General features: G+C 35.5%; 1 protein-coding gene across 1 annotated transcript; it reads right to left on the bottom strand.

Annotated features, from left to right (window-relative positions):
• Positions 1-489: 489 nt before the first annotated feature.
• Positions 490-8,880, bottom strand: Mrps30 (mitochondrial ribosomal protein S30). Its single transcript, XM_046456297.2, has 5 exons — positions 8,258-8,880; positions 6,951-7,096; positions 5,963-6,068; positions 4,765-4,941; positions 490-3,063 (listed from the first exon to the last, which is right to left on the bottom strand). The coding sequence occupies exons 1-5, from the start codon at positions 8,838-8,840 to the stop codon at positions 2,774-2,776; spliced, it is 1,302 nt and encodes a 433-aa protein (XP_046312253.1). The 5' UTR covers positions 8,841-8,880; the 3' UTR covers positions 490-2,773.
• Between the last annotated feature and the right edge of the window lie 8,638 nt (positions 8,881-17,518).

Here is a 17,518-nt window from a genome sequence, read left to right as displayed (position 1 = left end):
TTCATTTACTGTGTACAAAAATATAAAAGGTTATAAAAAAAGCAAATGAGATACCATTTATATTTATCAATATAGACTTCTCATCAATTTGATTCATTTCTAGAAAATATCACCTGCATCTTAAATCCAATGGCAATTCCGTTACATAATTGTAAAAATAAATCATCTTATAACCACTTCTTTAAAAAATTTAAAAAGTCAAAACACAACTTACACATTAAATTTCAGACTTCTGTACAAACTATTATAAAAGTTTTAAGAGTCAGTATCAAGTGTTAAGTGCTATTTACAAAAATTTCACCAAGTGAAATACAGAATCTATAGGATAAAAAAGCACATAATGCAATAAAAATCTGAGAAAGAATTTGGTATTTTTCAAAGGAAAAGAACAGAAATGAGTGAGAAATGGGGATTAACTCATACTTAAAAAGGATATTACAGAAATATTTAAAATATGCTGAGACAATTAAAGTCATATAGCCATATAAGTTATATTTAATGTAGAATAAGTTTATTATTTGCATAGCAGCTATTCCCAATTTTGGTATACCCTGACATTACCAAATCAGTAATCATATCTCAACCCTTGAAACATTATTACTTACAATTTCTCAGTTTCTGTGGCATCTCTATTCTTCTCTGATTTTTATTTTTTATTGTTACTGTTCTGTTTTACAAAATCTTCTAACCAAACTGGACAATAGAGCAGTCTTTTGAGTTTAGAAATTCAACCCATTCAATCAAATATTGATCAATACTGATGTTGTAAATATGCAGGCCTGTTCACATCTATTTTTGACATTCTCTGTAGCGATTCTGGACCATTTGTCTTCCTTGTACCTTGCTCAATTATTATTTTATTCTGCCTCTATAAGGAAGCCATAATATTTTCTATAATCGTAAATAAAGAATTTAAAAATCATGTCTTAACAATTTTCTGTAAAATTAACTTTACCTTTTAATTAAAGCATTATGCACAAGCTAGAACAAAAACAGGCATACTGATTACTTTTACTAGTAGTCTTAATACATTAACAAAATACCATAAACTGGGTGGTAAGACATGATAAACAGAAATTTATTTCTCACAGTTCTAAAGGTCAAGAAGTCCATAAAGGAGACAGTAGATTCAGTATTTGGCAAGGACCTGCTCTCTGGTTCATAAATAGTTCCTTCTTACTATTTTCACATGGTACAAGGGGTGAATGAACTGCCCTAGGCCTATTTTATATGGATAATAATTCCATTTAAGAGAACAGAGCTGCTTTCCAAATATTTTCCAAAAGGCCTCACCTTTGAAAAGGGCTCATCCTCCTAATACCATAGCCCTGGAGGTTAGAATTTAAACATGAATTTTGGGGAAAAACAAGCATTCAGACCATAGTGCTGGCCTGTTGGAATATCTCATTTAAAAAAAATTAAGTAATTTATACATAGTATTTAAATCTTCAGTTTCCAGGGACCAACTCTTAGGATAAGTTAAAATACATTATGTGCTTTTTATCCTATAGATTCTGCATTTCACTTGGTGAAATTTTTGTAAACAGCATTTAATACTTGATACTGCCTCTTGAAACTTTTATAACAATTTGTACAGTCTGAAATTTAATGTACAGGTTATGTATTGGCTTTTTAAATTTTTTAAAGAAAGTTATGATTTATTTCTATAACTGTGTAATGGAATTGCCATTGGATTTAAGATGCAATGTATGTATGGATAGAAACTGTCCAATGAATTATGCTACAGGGAGTTAATGGTTATGCATGCTAATATGTAATTTCAGGAGAATGCAAAATAGACTGGACACAAATACCTCATGAAAGTGAGCTGAAAACACTGATTTAATAAGCTAACTAAATTGGCCTTTTACAAAATTATACAGCAACCAACATCAGCCATTTTTAGAAGCTATAAAAATATAATTGAAATGAACAAATACATTCACAATAACATAAAAATTTAGGCATAAATAAGAACTATGTAGATATCTACGTAACGAAAACCTTAAGCTTTACTGAGATGTGAAAGATATAAATAAATAACATATGCCAGATCTCAAACTAGAAACTAGAAAGACTAATTTACTGACATCCATTCACATCTACTGAATGCCTACTTCTGATTCTGGGCGTGTGAAGTAGACTAGCAAGCCAGTGAAGGTCAAAGTTGGCGATCTCATTTTTCCTTCCAATGAAAATATCACTTACGTTTAGCCATTAGGCAAAGGTTGGGTGTTGACTAAAACATAAGACTCTCTCAGTGAAGTATACTATTAATACTTTTCTATTTTTCTTTCCTGTTCAAACCAAGATTAAGAATAAAGCATTAGTTTACAATATGTGAAATGGACTGCACATATTTTGAAGGGGTCTAAGTAAGGCTCTGAAACTTTGTACCAATGATAACAAAAATAAAAACCAAAACAGCAAAGATAAGTATGATACATAGATTCTCAAATATTTAAAATATTGCCATATTACTTTTAAAATCACACTCAAATAGGGATTCTCAAGGTATTAAAGAAAACCAAATTAATATTTCAGTAAGTAGGATGTAAACAAAATTACTTTAAATCAACTGTATTCAAAATTAAAATCTTTCAGTAATGAATTTGAATAGAATGAGATCTAATCACACGTTAACATAAGAAACACATGTCTCAAAAATTAATACATTTAACATCTGACAGTTATAAGTGGCACACTTAAAATCCTTTTGTTGTTCCTTTGATGAAATTTAAATACTTTGAAAGTCCTAAATGAAATATTTCTCCTACTTTTCCAACAAGTGTGATTTTTCTTCTTTTGGTTTATTCAGTAGAAAGTGAACTATCTGAAGTAAGACATCATCATTAAAACCTTTCACCTCATTATCCTCGACTGTCTCATAAAGAGGCTTACTTTGTGTCCCCCAACAAATATTTTTACGAGGGTTATTCTGATCAGCTTGTGCAGTCAATGCCAAAGTATTTAACTGGTAGCAGAAAAATGAAAAATATTTTCCATCTGTGATTACGCCCTGGGAGACAAATGGTCGAGTAACATCTGCTTCACTCCAGAATCCTGTAGAAGAAAGTAATGCTGAAATTTACACACATAATACATTTCACCAAAATAAAACACACATTAAAGAGTAGCAAACACCTACATCCTAAATATTTTACCTGAAGATCCAAAGTTTCCCTGTCTTCTTCATCTCAATCCTATAGTCAATTTCTGCATCAACGTTTATTTCCTCCCTTCTAGCTAGTATTCCCAAATTCATGATGCATTTTTTTTCATTATCAGTCTTTAGATTCCAACTTTATTTCATCTAATTAAAGTTCACTAAGCTCTGTGTATGCATATCCATCCTACATCTAGAAGTACTTTTATTCCTCACTGATTTCAGCAAATACATTCAAACTTCCCAAAACCAGGAACATCTACTACCCAATAACCATACTGGCCATTTATTTTGACAAATCCATGTGTGCACATGTGCGTGCGCCACACACACACCCCTTCAGATAAAATTGTCTTTCTGCAGTTCAACATATCCTTAGCTAAATTCATTGTATTCCTTTATATATTTCCAAACTGGTTTTATGAGTTGCTATCATTTAGCCTAGCGTCTTATGTCATAAGGCTCCAGGATGCCTTAATACCTTTACCACTCAAATTTTCTGGCTTTTTAAAAAATTCATCTGCCAAGGCCAAGCAACAACTTTACTTCATACATACTCCAGATTCCTCTCATTCCTCATCACTCTCCCCAGCTCTTCTTTCATCAACCTTCATATTGTTCCTTAAATACCTCAAGCTTGTTCCTACCTCAGACTTTTTACCTGACATTCCTTTTATCAGGAAGTGTCTTTCCCCATTATGCATAGATAGCTCCTCACCATGCATGTCTCTGTTCAAACTATTTTTTAGAGATCACCCCTTAATGATTCCAGCAATATGGATTTTGCCTCATACTTCATTTACATCCACCCCCATAAATTATTCTACCCTTTATAATAGTATATTTGTTCCATTCTCTGAAAATAGTACATGCTTATTATCTTTTCCCCTCCCACTATACTCCAGGAGAGCAAGATCTGTCTTTTATTCAACACAGTATCCCCAAAGCCAACAGTGTCTGGCAAATGAAACCACTGATCATTTACTGAATGAGTGAACAATCTCCTGATCCAAATTCTGGACATAGCCTTTAAAGAAATGAAATAGGATAGCCATAATTTAATCTAAACATTTAATCCTTCAAATCATTTCCTCTTCTACCTTCAGAAAACTGTTAGGAACTACAAAAAGTTGACTTATAAAAGTTAACAATAAGCCAGGCATGGTGGTCCATGTGTATAATCCGAGGGATCCAGGAGGTTTAGACAGGAGGATCATAAGCTGGAGGCCAGCCTCAGCAATTTAGCAAGACCTTGTCTCAAAATAAAAATAAAAAAGGACTGGGGAAGTAGTTCAGTGGTAATAGCAAATCTTACTTAAAATGGTTATGAAAACCATTGGGAAAAAATATATTCACACAGGAGGCAGTCAAAGTAAAAACAAAAAAAAATCAAAATAACTATTCAAATGTCTCTTCCAATTAGAAATGTAAAATATTTAATTATGGGTTTAAAACCAATTCTATTTGGTGTCAACATAATAATTTTCAAACTGTTAAGATATCTTCATTTTAACCAAAGAAAGCAACCTAAATAATTACATTCTTACAATGTCATAGATAACCTTCAAAGAACAATAATGTCATCTATTTAGTTTTACCTTGATACACTGCTTGTGCTCCAGTCCAAGCAAAAAGGCTTGCAATAGCATTAGCTCTAAAAATAACTTCTATCTGGTCAGCACGGTTTCGTTTCAAAAGCCATTCTCTATTTAATCTGTCAGGTAACAGATGAAACTGGGTGTGGCCATAACAGCATGGATCTGCTGTTTTTGAGCCTGAAGAACAAAACAAAAACATTCACATGAACTGATCCTGTGGAATATCTGAAGCACACATTTTAGTATTCAGTTCAAGCATGTCTTCAGTAATCTGTTCTCAAAATTACATAAATGAGAATGTTAATTCATTTATTTTATTGACTAAAATAAAGTTAAATCTCACTTAAAAGTATGATTTTTCTCATAAAGTCCACTATGATCAGAGTAAGCTACAACAATATATGTAAAAGTTATTGAAAATTCTCTATTATTTCAATTTCTCAAATGTCTTGGTTGTCATTAGGAGCTCTGTTACACTTTACTTGTCATATTTACCACAGGATACATTTTATGAATTTAAAACTTCCTTGATTATTTAATGTAATAATTAAAGAATGTGTATTTTACTAATAAAACCACTTTTATACTACAATTATAAGTTAAAAAAAAAAATGAGTAATATTTCATGAACTAACATTCTTGATTTCATTGCTAATGTCTTTTTAAAAATGTCCCCCTTGGGTCATTCCCTAAGACTACAATGACTGAAAAGGGACTGATAAAATAGGTCTGGAGGACAAGTATAAAGCTTGCTTAAAATCTTCCTCAAGTCAACTAGGAATTAATGAAGGAATAAAAAATATGAAAATAAGTTGCATGTGGGCAGACAAGAGGCCTTGTTAATTTCTGAATCCCTTGTTAATTTCTGATTAGGTTAAAGTACAATTACTGTCCCAAGTCCAGTTCTAAACATTTTTGCTTTTGAAAAAGCAAATTACTTTTCCCATACAATAAATCAACAAAACCTAGTAAGTATAATTTTAAAGTTAAATACTGTAAGTGAAATTTCAAATAATGTGCTGAAAGAATTTCTTTCTAATTTTCTTGCATGTTGCAATAACTTGAGATTATAAATTATACTGCTCATGCACAAAGAGAAGCTCTCAGTCATCAAGAATTATTTTTATAGCTAGTGCTCCAAAGTTATACAGCACACTTTGAACATATTTATGGTACAATATATAAAAAAGAAACTTACCAATAAATATGTTGTTTTCATATTGCCGTTTGAATAATGGAAGCTTGTCTGGTTTACATTTCATAACAGGGATTTCTACAGGAACAGAATAATCCAATGGCACAAACTTAAAGAAAAAAATAAAAGAATGAATTCACAACAACAACAGTATCTATTTTATATACATTCTTATTAGATCCAAAATTTTTAAATGAGATGTTCTTTGCAAAATGATCTAATCATATGTATCATCAAAGTATCTTAAAGTGCTAGAGACCAGAAGCATTTCAGATATCAGAGTTCTTTGGAAGACTTTACAGGTTGAGCACCCCTACTCCAAAAAATATGACATGCTCTGAATTTCAGATTTTTAAGCATTTCAGATTTTCATATTAGAAATACTCAATGTGTACCACCATCTAGGGATGGGCTAAATCTATCCAGCCCCCTGATTTTACAAATAAAGTTTTACTGGAACACAGCCGTACACATTCACTGATACATCGTATATGGCTGCTTTTACACCATAAGATGAGAGCCAAATAGTTCCAACAGAGACTTAAGGCCTGAACAGCCTAAAATATTTACAATTTGGACCTTTACAGAAAAAGTATGCCAACCTGACATGGCAGCACAAAAAGCACTCAAAATGCAGTGACTTTCTTTTAAAAGAACTGCAAATACGGAAAATGACCCAGTTCACAACTAAAAATCAGACTAATATATGTAAATTACAATCATAAACTATTATAGCATATTGATATAAAGAAAAGGAAAAGGTCTGAACAATCATGAAAACTTAACCTCACTTGAAATGATTATTTGGCCTCTGAAGAATATATCATACCAGAGGGAAAAACTAAAAATGATTTTCAGATGAGTGGTTTACAAAGGAAACATGAATGGCAAGAGATCAAACCAAAATATTTCATTTTAGTAAGCCCATCACTTGATCTGCCTACATTTCCTACATCAGATGTTAATAAATACATATGCCATAAACCCTTACCTCTGGGAGTTGCTTGGATATTCGAATCTGATTGTGTGGTTTATCATCTATTTGGTATCGCAAAGCATCAACTCGACCTTTCCGATGACCAGAAGAAATAATTTCTTCACCACGCACCCAGTAAAAATGAACGAGCCGCTTATGATCTGTTAAAAGATATCCAAAATTTTCTCATCTGATTAATCAGATAAATCTAATAGAATACTAACTAGCAATTGACAACTTAAGGATGATCATCTAATTAAAAATATATCAAAAGTTAAAGAGTTGGGATTATGTGACAATTTATTGTGGCTTAAATATAGCACTCAAACATCTACTTGTGCCAACATTACACTAAACCCTGTAACCAAAGAAAATAATTAGCTAAGAATACATGTAAAATAAGACCAACAGGAATATCAGTCACCAGAAATTAAAATGGTTCAATAATTCAATCTTCACAATTACTGAAAAAGGTACCTACAGTTACAATCATTTCTATTTTGTATAAGAGGTATCTGAGTCTTGACAAAGAAAGTTTAGTAAGCCACCAATCTCAAAGTTCACCAAAGTTCCCCTTAATACCATTTCCTTCCCAACTGAGAAAGGGAAATATTGCACACTACAAAAATCAGTTGAGCACATGCCTATAACAACATTAATGCTACCAACACTAAGACACCCACTAGGTGATATATGTAAAATGAATGTACTGGAACAGTTATTTTTAAGATATGCTAATTATTTTTCATGTCTATATGAACAGTTAGAAAGAAGCTGTTAAATTATTTGCTGGGTCCGAATCTTTACCTCTAAATCTACCAAGTATAGAGTCTTGATTAGCTTCTGCGTGCCATTTTGTTTTTCATTTATAAAATTTATTATAAAATTTATAAAATCAGGCAATCATGCTACCTCCTGTAAATGGTTATTGAGAGGATTAGCTGGCACACATAAAATTTGAAATTAGGCCTGGCACACAATAAATACTGAAGGTTAGGTATTCTACTTAATATATCACTTAATCGCCACAATGCTAATGAAGAAGCACTATTACCATAATTCTCAACTTGAAATAAGAAAAAAATATGGTAAAAGATATTAATGAATTCACATATTATTGTCCCACCGATTTTTTAAGAGCCAAAAGCAACCCAGGTCTGTACTGCTCCCTAGGAGGCTCTTTTCTTAACCACAGCTCTTCATTTAGCTGGACAAAGCAGAGTCAAGAATTTGACTGCCGAAGAGCTTAAGCTATTAGGGCTAGGGGAAAAGGATCACACAGAGAGGGAAGCCGCATACGCGGTGAGGGTCCCAAAGCTCACCAAGAGCGGCTGTAGCCAGGACGGGATTGAGCGGGCTGAGCAATCCCGTGAGGGTCGCCACCAGCTGATCCAAGAAGGGCGAAGCGATAGCCTCCTGCTCCTGGAAGAGGGGCGCCCGCCGCCTGCGCCGCAAGTAGAAATGTTCCTGCAGGAGGCAGTCGCACGCGGCAGAGCGCAGGGCAGCCAGGTCCAGCGCGGGCGCCGGCTCGGCCTCGGGGGACGCAGGCGGCAGACCCGACAGGAACACAGTCTTGGTGAAGCCTTGGTACCAGCGATCGGCGTTCAAGGCGAAGGTCTGCGGGTAAACCACGTACTTTTTGAATTGCATCTTCGTAAGGATTCGCAGCTTCTCGTCCACCGACTTGGCCGCGTGCACCGCTGCCTGCCAGCGTTCCACCCGCCGCTGCCGCGCCGCCTTGCTCTTGGCGGTCAAGGAGGCCACAATCGGCGGGTACCGCGCAACGGAGGTCGCCAACACATCTGGGCTGATCGTTCCCGTGGCCGTGGAGTTAGTCTCGGCAGCGGTGTGCAATGACGGCCCCCGACCGCGAGGCACAAACCTCCAGCACCGGGACGCCGCCATCTTCGCCCTCGGTTCCGGAACCAGAGGTCAACTTCAGCAGTTGTCCCTGCACTCTTGCCGTAGGGACCAATCAGAAAACGCAATCTGAACTAGGCTTACTCTGATTCTGAGTGGTGTTGGGATACGTTGCGTCTTTTGTTCTGTAGCCAATCAGCTGCTCCTACCAAGTTTATCGCGGTTTTGAGTGCTTGGAGTGAAAGAACCTGCCTGTGCCTGGGTTTCTGCAATTCTGACTGGAAGGAATGAAACCTTAAAAAAGGGGGTGCTGCCCGCTAGGTTGCTTTTAGGGCCTGGACAACGTTCTTGCCATAACCATTTATGAACATAATGCACGGAAATTCCAAACTCTTAGCTAAATTTCCTAGTTTCATTAATGTATCCCACACCACTTCTTTTGTTTTGCTTTAGGAATAGTAACTTAATTTTTGAAAGTACGTTTGCCTTTGGATATACATGCTGAATTTTTAAAACTTAGGCAAACATCACTCATGTGTAACCATTACTAAACTTCGGTAAAGTAACTCCATATATTTCTCTGTGCTAATATAATTTAATTATATGCTTTTTTTAAAGGGGAGATGTGTTTTACTTGGATTTATCTGGGGGAAATAATGGAAATAAACTACTAAAGAACTGCGTTTAAATTTTGCTTTGTATTAAAATGCATTACTTCAGCAAAAGTCCATTCCCACTAATCTGTAACCTCCTTAAAGAAGGGACTGCTATATTTTTATTGTTTGGCAACCAATCATTATCTGTGCCAAATGGATGCCCAGTATATGAAGAAAAATAATCCCAATCTAAGTTTATTTCAGATAATCTATTTTATTTATTGGCTCATTCTTCTATAATTAAGAGTTAGCATGTTGATTCTTTTTATTTTTAATTTTTTTGGTAGTTGTAGAGGGACAGTATGTTTTTTGTTGTTGTTGTTGTTTTAATTAGGTGGTATTTGGGGTCTTTTTTTATTAGTTGCTCATGATAATACAATGATCTTGACATATCATACATTTGAATCAAATGGGGTATAATTTCTCATTTTTTCAAGTGTACAGGTTGCAGAATCACATTGGTTATACAGCAATACTAGTGTCTATTTTATTCTTCTGCCCTTCCTATGCCCCCTTCCCCCACCCTCCCCTCTCATCACCTCTCTCTACTAATCTAATGTGACACATTTCTTTTTTTTTTCCCTCACATCATCATACATGTATTTTGTATAACCATTAGGGTCTCCTTATTTTTATGTGGTGCTTAGGATGGAACCCAGTGCCTCACACGTGCAAGGCAAGCCCTAGCATGTTGATTCTTATTGCAGTAATTCTTGAATATATTGAAAATCAAACATTTTGTTGTTAAAAGAAACAAAGATAGAGGGATACAGATTTGTCTGTGTGTGCGATGGACAGTGTGTGTGTTTGTGCGCAGTGTATTGTTTTTAAGATATATATATATTTAACTGTAGATGGACCTTTACTTATTTACATGTAGTGCTGAAAATCAAACCCAGTGCCTCATACATGTTAGGCAAGCGCTCTGCCACTGAGCCACAGCCCGAGCCCCAGAGTATGTTTTGTTTTTTTTTTTTTTTTACCTCACTTTAGGTATATCAAAGAAATCAAATATCGTTTTTGAGTAAAGTTTTGTTATTTCTAGTAAGTATATTGGTCACTTACAATAATGTTATTTAAGTTTATGTTATATCTTGGATCTGAAATGTTCCCTAAAAAAGTCTTGGTCCTTGGAGAGATCCTTTTTGGAGGTGGTGGGACCTAGTAGAAGGAAGTTATGTCATTGGGAGTGTCCCCTTGAAGGGGCTATTGGATATTGGCCCCTGGCCCCATTCCCCACCCCACCCTTTGTTTCTGCTTTCTGACTGCCATGAGTTGAGCTAATTTCCTCTGCTAAGTACATCTGCTATGATCTACCACCTTGCTACAGGCCTAAAAGCAACAGAGCCAACCAACCAGAGACTGAAACTGAGCCAAAATTAAAATTGCCTCTTTTTTAAGTTGATTATCTCAGGTATTTTGTCAGTGATGGGAAGCTAACATAGTTTATGAGAATATTGATTAATCAAATCACTCAGCCCCTGCCCCTCTTGCCTTACTTAGAAATCTCTGGAGAGTGAGTTTAAGTGGCCAAGGTCACACAACTGATGACCATCAGAGCCAGATTCCAATGCAGCATTTAAATAATAGGACCCTGACAGATAATAGGCTGGACAAATTTACCAGCATAAGAATTCCAGGGAGCAAGAATGATAGACTCCCTCTTCCCAACCTGAAGACTGCATTTTCAAGCAGTGATGGCTTATAGCATCTTCAGAGATTATGGAAAACTTTCCAAAGCCACTGTCAGAGGATGAAGTCTTAATAAGTATTTTAAAAGATGATGGAAGATATGAATTTAAATGAAGTTAAAGAAGGATTGTTGTAGGAAAAAGGCTTCAGTTGCAAAATAAAAATGGTGATGCAGTACATTAACACTGCTTCTAAGACAGTTTTAGTGTGATAGAAAGGCTGAAGCATTAATAACTGCAGTGGAGGTTGCCCGGTGAATTTTGGCATAGTTTACCTTCTGGGAGAAATAAGAGAAGTCTTAAAAGTAGCTGACAGATTTCACCTCAGGAATTCATCTATGAACCGAAAATGTGGTCTGCAGATGAGAAACTTGTGACATACATGTGAGTCCCTCCCAGTGTCTTTGACCAGCAATTCTGTGAGGGTTGCTAAACAGAAATCTGAAGAGGGCCTTATGGGGAAATTATGATGAATCTTTCCTCCCAGTCAACTCCCTAGGTGTTAATACCATGTTTTATAGTGTCTTAGGGAACAGAGCATTTTGTTATAGCATCATTATGTCTGCAAAGTGCTACAATCCCTTTGACACCAATCATTCTGAGTTGAAAGAAAAGGAATTGAATTCCTTGAGTGTAGTTATGATGAGTCTTTAAAAACCAAAAAGTTATTACAGATATTCAGATGTTAAAAGACCATTGAACTATCCTATAAATTTTATTTTCTAAACAAGTAAATGTCAGTCTCCATAACCCACTGAAGCAATGAGCTTCTGGAGTCCTTTCTCATTATTAAGGTGGAAAAGGTCCTGAGACCAAAAAGTGAGATGGCCACCATGGGTAAATCCCAGATGTGACTGGGCCAGTTCTTGCTCTGAACTCACAAGGGGTCACTGTGAGGGGATTTCAAACACCTGCTATATATAAGGCCTTGGCTGCATCTGGGTTTTCATCCGTACATATAGGAGTGTGACTGGTCAGATTCATGGAAGATTAGCTCATTTGGTGGTTTGTTTCTTCTGGTTTTTATCTTTTGATATTGTTTTTGTTGTTGTTGTTGTTGTTGATATTATTTGTTTTCTGTCTTTTGTTCTTTCTTTTGTTTTCATAACAGGCATTGAACTCAAGAGTGCTTAATCATGGAGCCACATCTCCAGCCCCCTTTTTTATCTTTTATTTTGAGACAGGGGTTCACTAAATTGCATAGGGCATCACTAAGTTGCTGAGGCTGGCTTTGAACTCACTATTCTCCTGCCTCAGCCTCCCAAGCAGCTGTTATTATAGATATGGAGCACTGTCCCTGGATTCTGGGATTGCAGAGATGGTTCTTAATAAATTTCTGTTTCTCCCAAAAAATGTTCCTGGAAAAAGTAATCTGTACTCACAAGAAAATGTTCTTTGCTCTTTCTTGTTAGGTATTCTTTGCCCTCCATGTTTTTCCTTTCTAAAACACAAATGTACAATGCCACCAACCACCAGAACAAAAGCCCAATTTACTGAAAAATGGTGAAGCAGAAATATAGATCTGACTTGTGTCTTCTTTGAGTCATGTACTAGCCTGGATGCTTATCTCCAGACACTTTGTGATGTGAGAAAAAATCAGATTCATTACTTATCTGCAGTCTGTTTCTCTTATTCTTGGATTCAGAAGAGCAGAACTAATCATTGCTTTCCAAAAAAAACACAAAACTATAGGTATTTTAAATAGATGCCTATATGTATAAAGACATATATGCTCATATAGAGAGATAAACACTTATACTTATTTTTTTTCTATCTGGGGACTATGTTAGCTTTCTGTTGTTGTGACCAAAATTAGAACAACTCACAGTATCAAGGATTTATTTTGGTTCAGAGTTTCAGAGTATTCAGTTCATGGTGGGCCAGCTCTGTGGCTCTCGGCCTGAGGAAAGGCAGAACATCATGGTGAAAGAGAAAAGCAGAAAAAAGCTGCTCCACTCATGGAATCTGGGAATAAAAGAGAGAAGAGAGAGTTAAGAAGATGCTATAGAGAAGATAAGACCATCCAGGGCCTGCCCCCAGTGACTGGCTTCCCCCAACTAGGTCCCACCTCCCAGTAGTCCATTCAGTCATCAATGGATTAATGCACTGATAAGGTCAGAACTCTCATGACCCAATCACTACCTAAGAGCCCTACACAGGAGACTTAGGAGGATGTTCTAGGTCCAAACTATAACAGGAAGGATTTTTGTTAAAAAAAAAAAAAAAGAAAGAAAGAAAAAAAAAAAAACAGGATCATATCATTGAACAGTTCTTTAATAGACAAAAATATAACTTTTTTGTTTTATTTTTGCTTCTCTGCCTCTCTTTATATATAATTTATAATATATATAAATTTTGTATATATAAAAAGAGATGTGTTATTTTTGTTTTATATGTTTTATGTTTATTTTATGTTTTTTAATGTTTCCCCTGTCTGCTGCCTCTCTCCCCTTCTCTCTCTCTCTCTCTCTCTCTCTCCATATATATATATATATATATATATATATATATATATATGTGTGTGTGTGTGTGTGTGTGTGTGTATTCTTTTTAGTTATATACAAATTAGGATACATTTTGATATAATCAAAATATGAAATATAATTTGCTCTAATTAGTTCCCAGCACTCCTTCCTCCCTTGCATCTACTCTATTGATCTTTCTGCAATTAATTTATACTTTTTTTTAAATTAGTGCCTTGTGGATGTACATGATGTTATGATTCACTGAGATATATTAATGTATGTACAGATGAAAGTTTGGTCAGATTCATTTCACTGTTCTTCCCTTATCCCACCCTCCCCTTCAATCCCCTAATTGTGTTATCTACTGATAATTCCTCTATTTTGATGGAATTCCCTCTCCTTTCTTTTTTTCCTTTCTCTATCTATCCACCTCCTCCTGATACACACACCTCATTTATAGATTAGCTTCCTGTACCAGAGAAAACATTTGACCTTTGACTTTTTGGTACTGGTTTATTTCATTTGACATAGTAGTCTCCAATTCTATCCATTTACTAGCCAATGGCATACTTTCATTCTTCTTTATGGCTGAGTTATACTCTATTGTTTATGTATGCCACATTTTCTTTATCCATTAATCTGTTGAAGGGCATCTAGGTTGGCTCCATAGCTTGGCTATTGTGAATTTTGGTCCTATATATATTGATGGGGCTGCATCATTGTAGTATGCTGATTTTAAATCCTATAGATATATACCAAGGAGTGGGATAGCTGAGTCATATTGTGGTTCCATTCCTAGCTTTTTGAGAAATCTCCATACTGCTTTCCAGAGTGGTTGCACTAATTTATAATCAGACCAACAATGTAAGAATGTACATTTCCCCCTACATTCTCCCCAGAATTTCTTGTTGATTACCATTCTGATTGGAGAGGGAATCTCACTGTAGTTTTGATTTACATTCCCCTAATTGATAGAGGTATTGAACCTTTTATCAGATATTTATTGGCCTTTCATTTTTCCTTCTTTTGAGAAGTGTCTTTTTAGTTCTTTTGCCAATTTATTGATTGGGTTATTTGTTTTCTTTTTTCTTTTTTTGGTGTTAAATTTTGTTGAGTTCTTTGTATATTCTGGATATTCATTCCCTATTTGAGGAGCAGATGAAAAAGATCTTCTCCCACAGAAGATAAGATCTTCTCAGGGCTCTCTTTTCACTCTCTTAATTGTTTCCTTTGTTGTGACAAAGCTTTTTTATTTTGATGCCATCCCTCTTACTGATTTTTTATTTTATTTCTTGCACTTTAGGAGTCTTGTTAAAGGAAGTTGGTACCTGTGCCAACATACTGGAGTGTTGGGCATACACTTTCTTCTAGCAGTTGCAGAGTTTCTAGTTTAATTCCTAGGTCTTTGATCCATTTTAGTTGATATTGTGCAGGATGAGAGATAGGGGTTAAATTTCATTCTTATATTAGTGTTTTGTGGATGTACATGATGGTGACATTCATTGTGGTGTATTCATATACATGCATAGGAAAATTAGATCAGATTCATTTCACTCTCTTTCCCTGTCCCAACCCTCCTTCCTTCCCTTTATTTCCCCTTGTCTTCTCTCCTGATCTTTCTTCCATTCTTTATTTATGCCCCCCTTATTTTGGATTAGATTTTGCATATCACAGAAAACATTCAACCTTTGGCTTTTATTTCACTTAGCAGGATAGCCTTCAATTTCATCTGTTTACCAGCAAATGCCATATTTTTTATTCTTCTTTATGGCTTAGTTACACTCCATTGTTTATGTATGCCTTGTTTTCTTTACCAATTATCTGTTGAAGGGCATCTAGATTGGCTCTATAGCTTGGCTATTATGAATTTTGGTCCTATGTACATTTATGGGGCTACATCACTGTGGTATGCTGATTTTAAATCCTTTAGATATATACCAAGGAGTAGAATAGCTGAATTTATCTTTTGAGTACATAAATAAAATGCTCCTTCCAGCTCTTCTATTATATATAGCAACCATGAGCTGACCAACTGCTTAATGGTGCTAGAACTTGTGTTGGAAGAGTCATTCTATTTTCCTTGGTCCATTCTACCTTTTATCCTTTTATATCTGAGACCACATTCTCCTCTGTCAGCAATTTGCAAAAGAGTCACTATATTACACTAAATATCTCATAATGGAAACCATACAGATTTACATCTCCCCTTTAAAGGCAGTCGGTATTAATGGAACTCACATCTTGACCAGTTTTCTTTTCTATGTTGCATTATTTTTCTATCCAGTGTGTAAGGAAACTTTAGTACCCAATACCCCCTCTTTCTCAATTTGCATTGATTCCTTTTCTCCTAGGGAATTTTTCAATTGTCAAGTAATTTCCTAGCTTATTACACACACCACCTACTTGTCTTTCCTCCCACATATATTTTTATTTTTCTAGAATTTCATCATGTTAATTCAGTTGAACACTTAAAAGAGACACAAGTGCCCTGTAAGCTATTTTCTCTTTGAGTGCACATTAATCCATCTGTTTCTATTACCAAAAAGCACAGATTTTCAGATATTTTGCTATAGGGTATAAAATGGTTGAAAATTTTGGAAATTATATCTTTGAGGAATAGAGGATTAAAGTAAGTTCTACCTTTTCGTTTTCTCCCATTACTGCTCATGCTCATCATAATTCAGTTATAAATATTAGGAACATATAGAAAAATTTTGGACAGGAAATATTCAGGTGATGGTCCTATAAGTTCTCAATTCCTTAGAAGACCATAGTTGGTTTCAGCAACTTTTGGAAATCAGTAAACTAACTCTTAGCCTCTGTTTCCTAACTGTAAAAACCTTAATTGTGTTAAGGCGTATAATTCGATGTACTCTGCAAAGGAGACACTCCCCTCAACCCATGGAGGGGTAGCGGGTGGATCATTTGATTAGTCTGGTCAATTAGGATAATTCTAGCCACTTCTCAATACTGGCTCAGGAATGGGCTTGTGAACCAATCTTGGCCAATTAAGGCTGAGGGGATTCTGCTGTGAAATGCTTTTCTCTTTGATAAAAGAGGCATCCTAGCTTTTTCTCCAACAGTTGTTATGTCTTCATATATTTCCATGCTCAGAATTGCTTCAGGCATTTATAACCATGGAGGGAGGCATTGCAGAAATGTTAAGAATCACAGAATGGAAGGTCAGTTCTGGTTTTTTTATGTCATTTTTATAATGCTAAATTAAAAGACTGTGCATGTTATGGTTTAGATATTAAGAGTCCCCCTAAAGCTTATGTCTGAGACAATGCAAAAAAGTTTATAGTTGAAATAATTGGGTTATGAGAGTTTTAACCTAATCAGTGTGTTAATGTCCTGATAGGAATTAATTGGATGGTAACTGTAGGCAGGTAGGGAGGGTGTGACTATAGGAGGTGGATCACTGGGACCTGCCTTTGGGTATATATTTTATTCTTGGTGAGAGTGGAGCACACACTCATGGGCGTTCATGCTTGCTTGCGCTCTCTCTCACATGGTGCCAGGTCTCTCTCGTACCTCGTACCTTGTTCCCAGTTGTTTTCCTCAGTCACACTCTTCTACCTTGATGTTCTGCCTTATATCAGACCCTGAGGAATGGAGTTAACCATCTGTGGACTGAGACCTCTGAAACTATGAGACCCAAGTAACTCTTCCTGCTTTAAATTGTTCTTTTATTATTTTATCTTCTGGTGACAGCAATAAAAAAAATAGGTGACTAAAACAGTGCATTAAAGGGTTAACACACCAGGCTTGAAGTATTGAAGTATGTAAACCCTGCATATTATAAATAAAAATTGGCCTTTGGGCTCCTGGGAGATAACCATCTACCCTTAGAATGTCCTGATTGATGATAGTGTCTTTATTTACTTGGGGCCCTGACCCAAGCATTATCA

This window comes from Marmota monax, unplaced genomic scaffold (genome assembly GCF_021218885.2).
Source record: "Marmota monax isolate L192 unplaced genomic scaffold, Marmota_monax_Labrador192_F-V1.1 WCK01_AAM20220418_F8-fsc00037, whole genome shotgun sequence".
Taxonomy (NCBI): Eukaryota; Metazoa; Chordata; class Mammalia; order Rodentia; family Sciuridae; genus Marmota; species Marmota monax.
The sequence above is the reverse complement of the archived record's forward strand: the minus strand, read 5'-3'. Positions and strand labels throughout refer to the sequence as shown.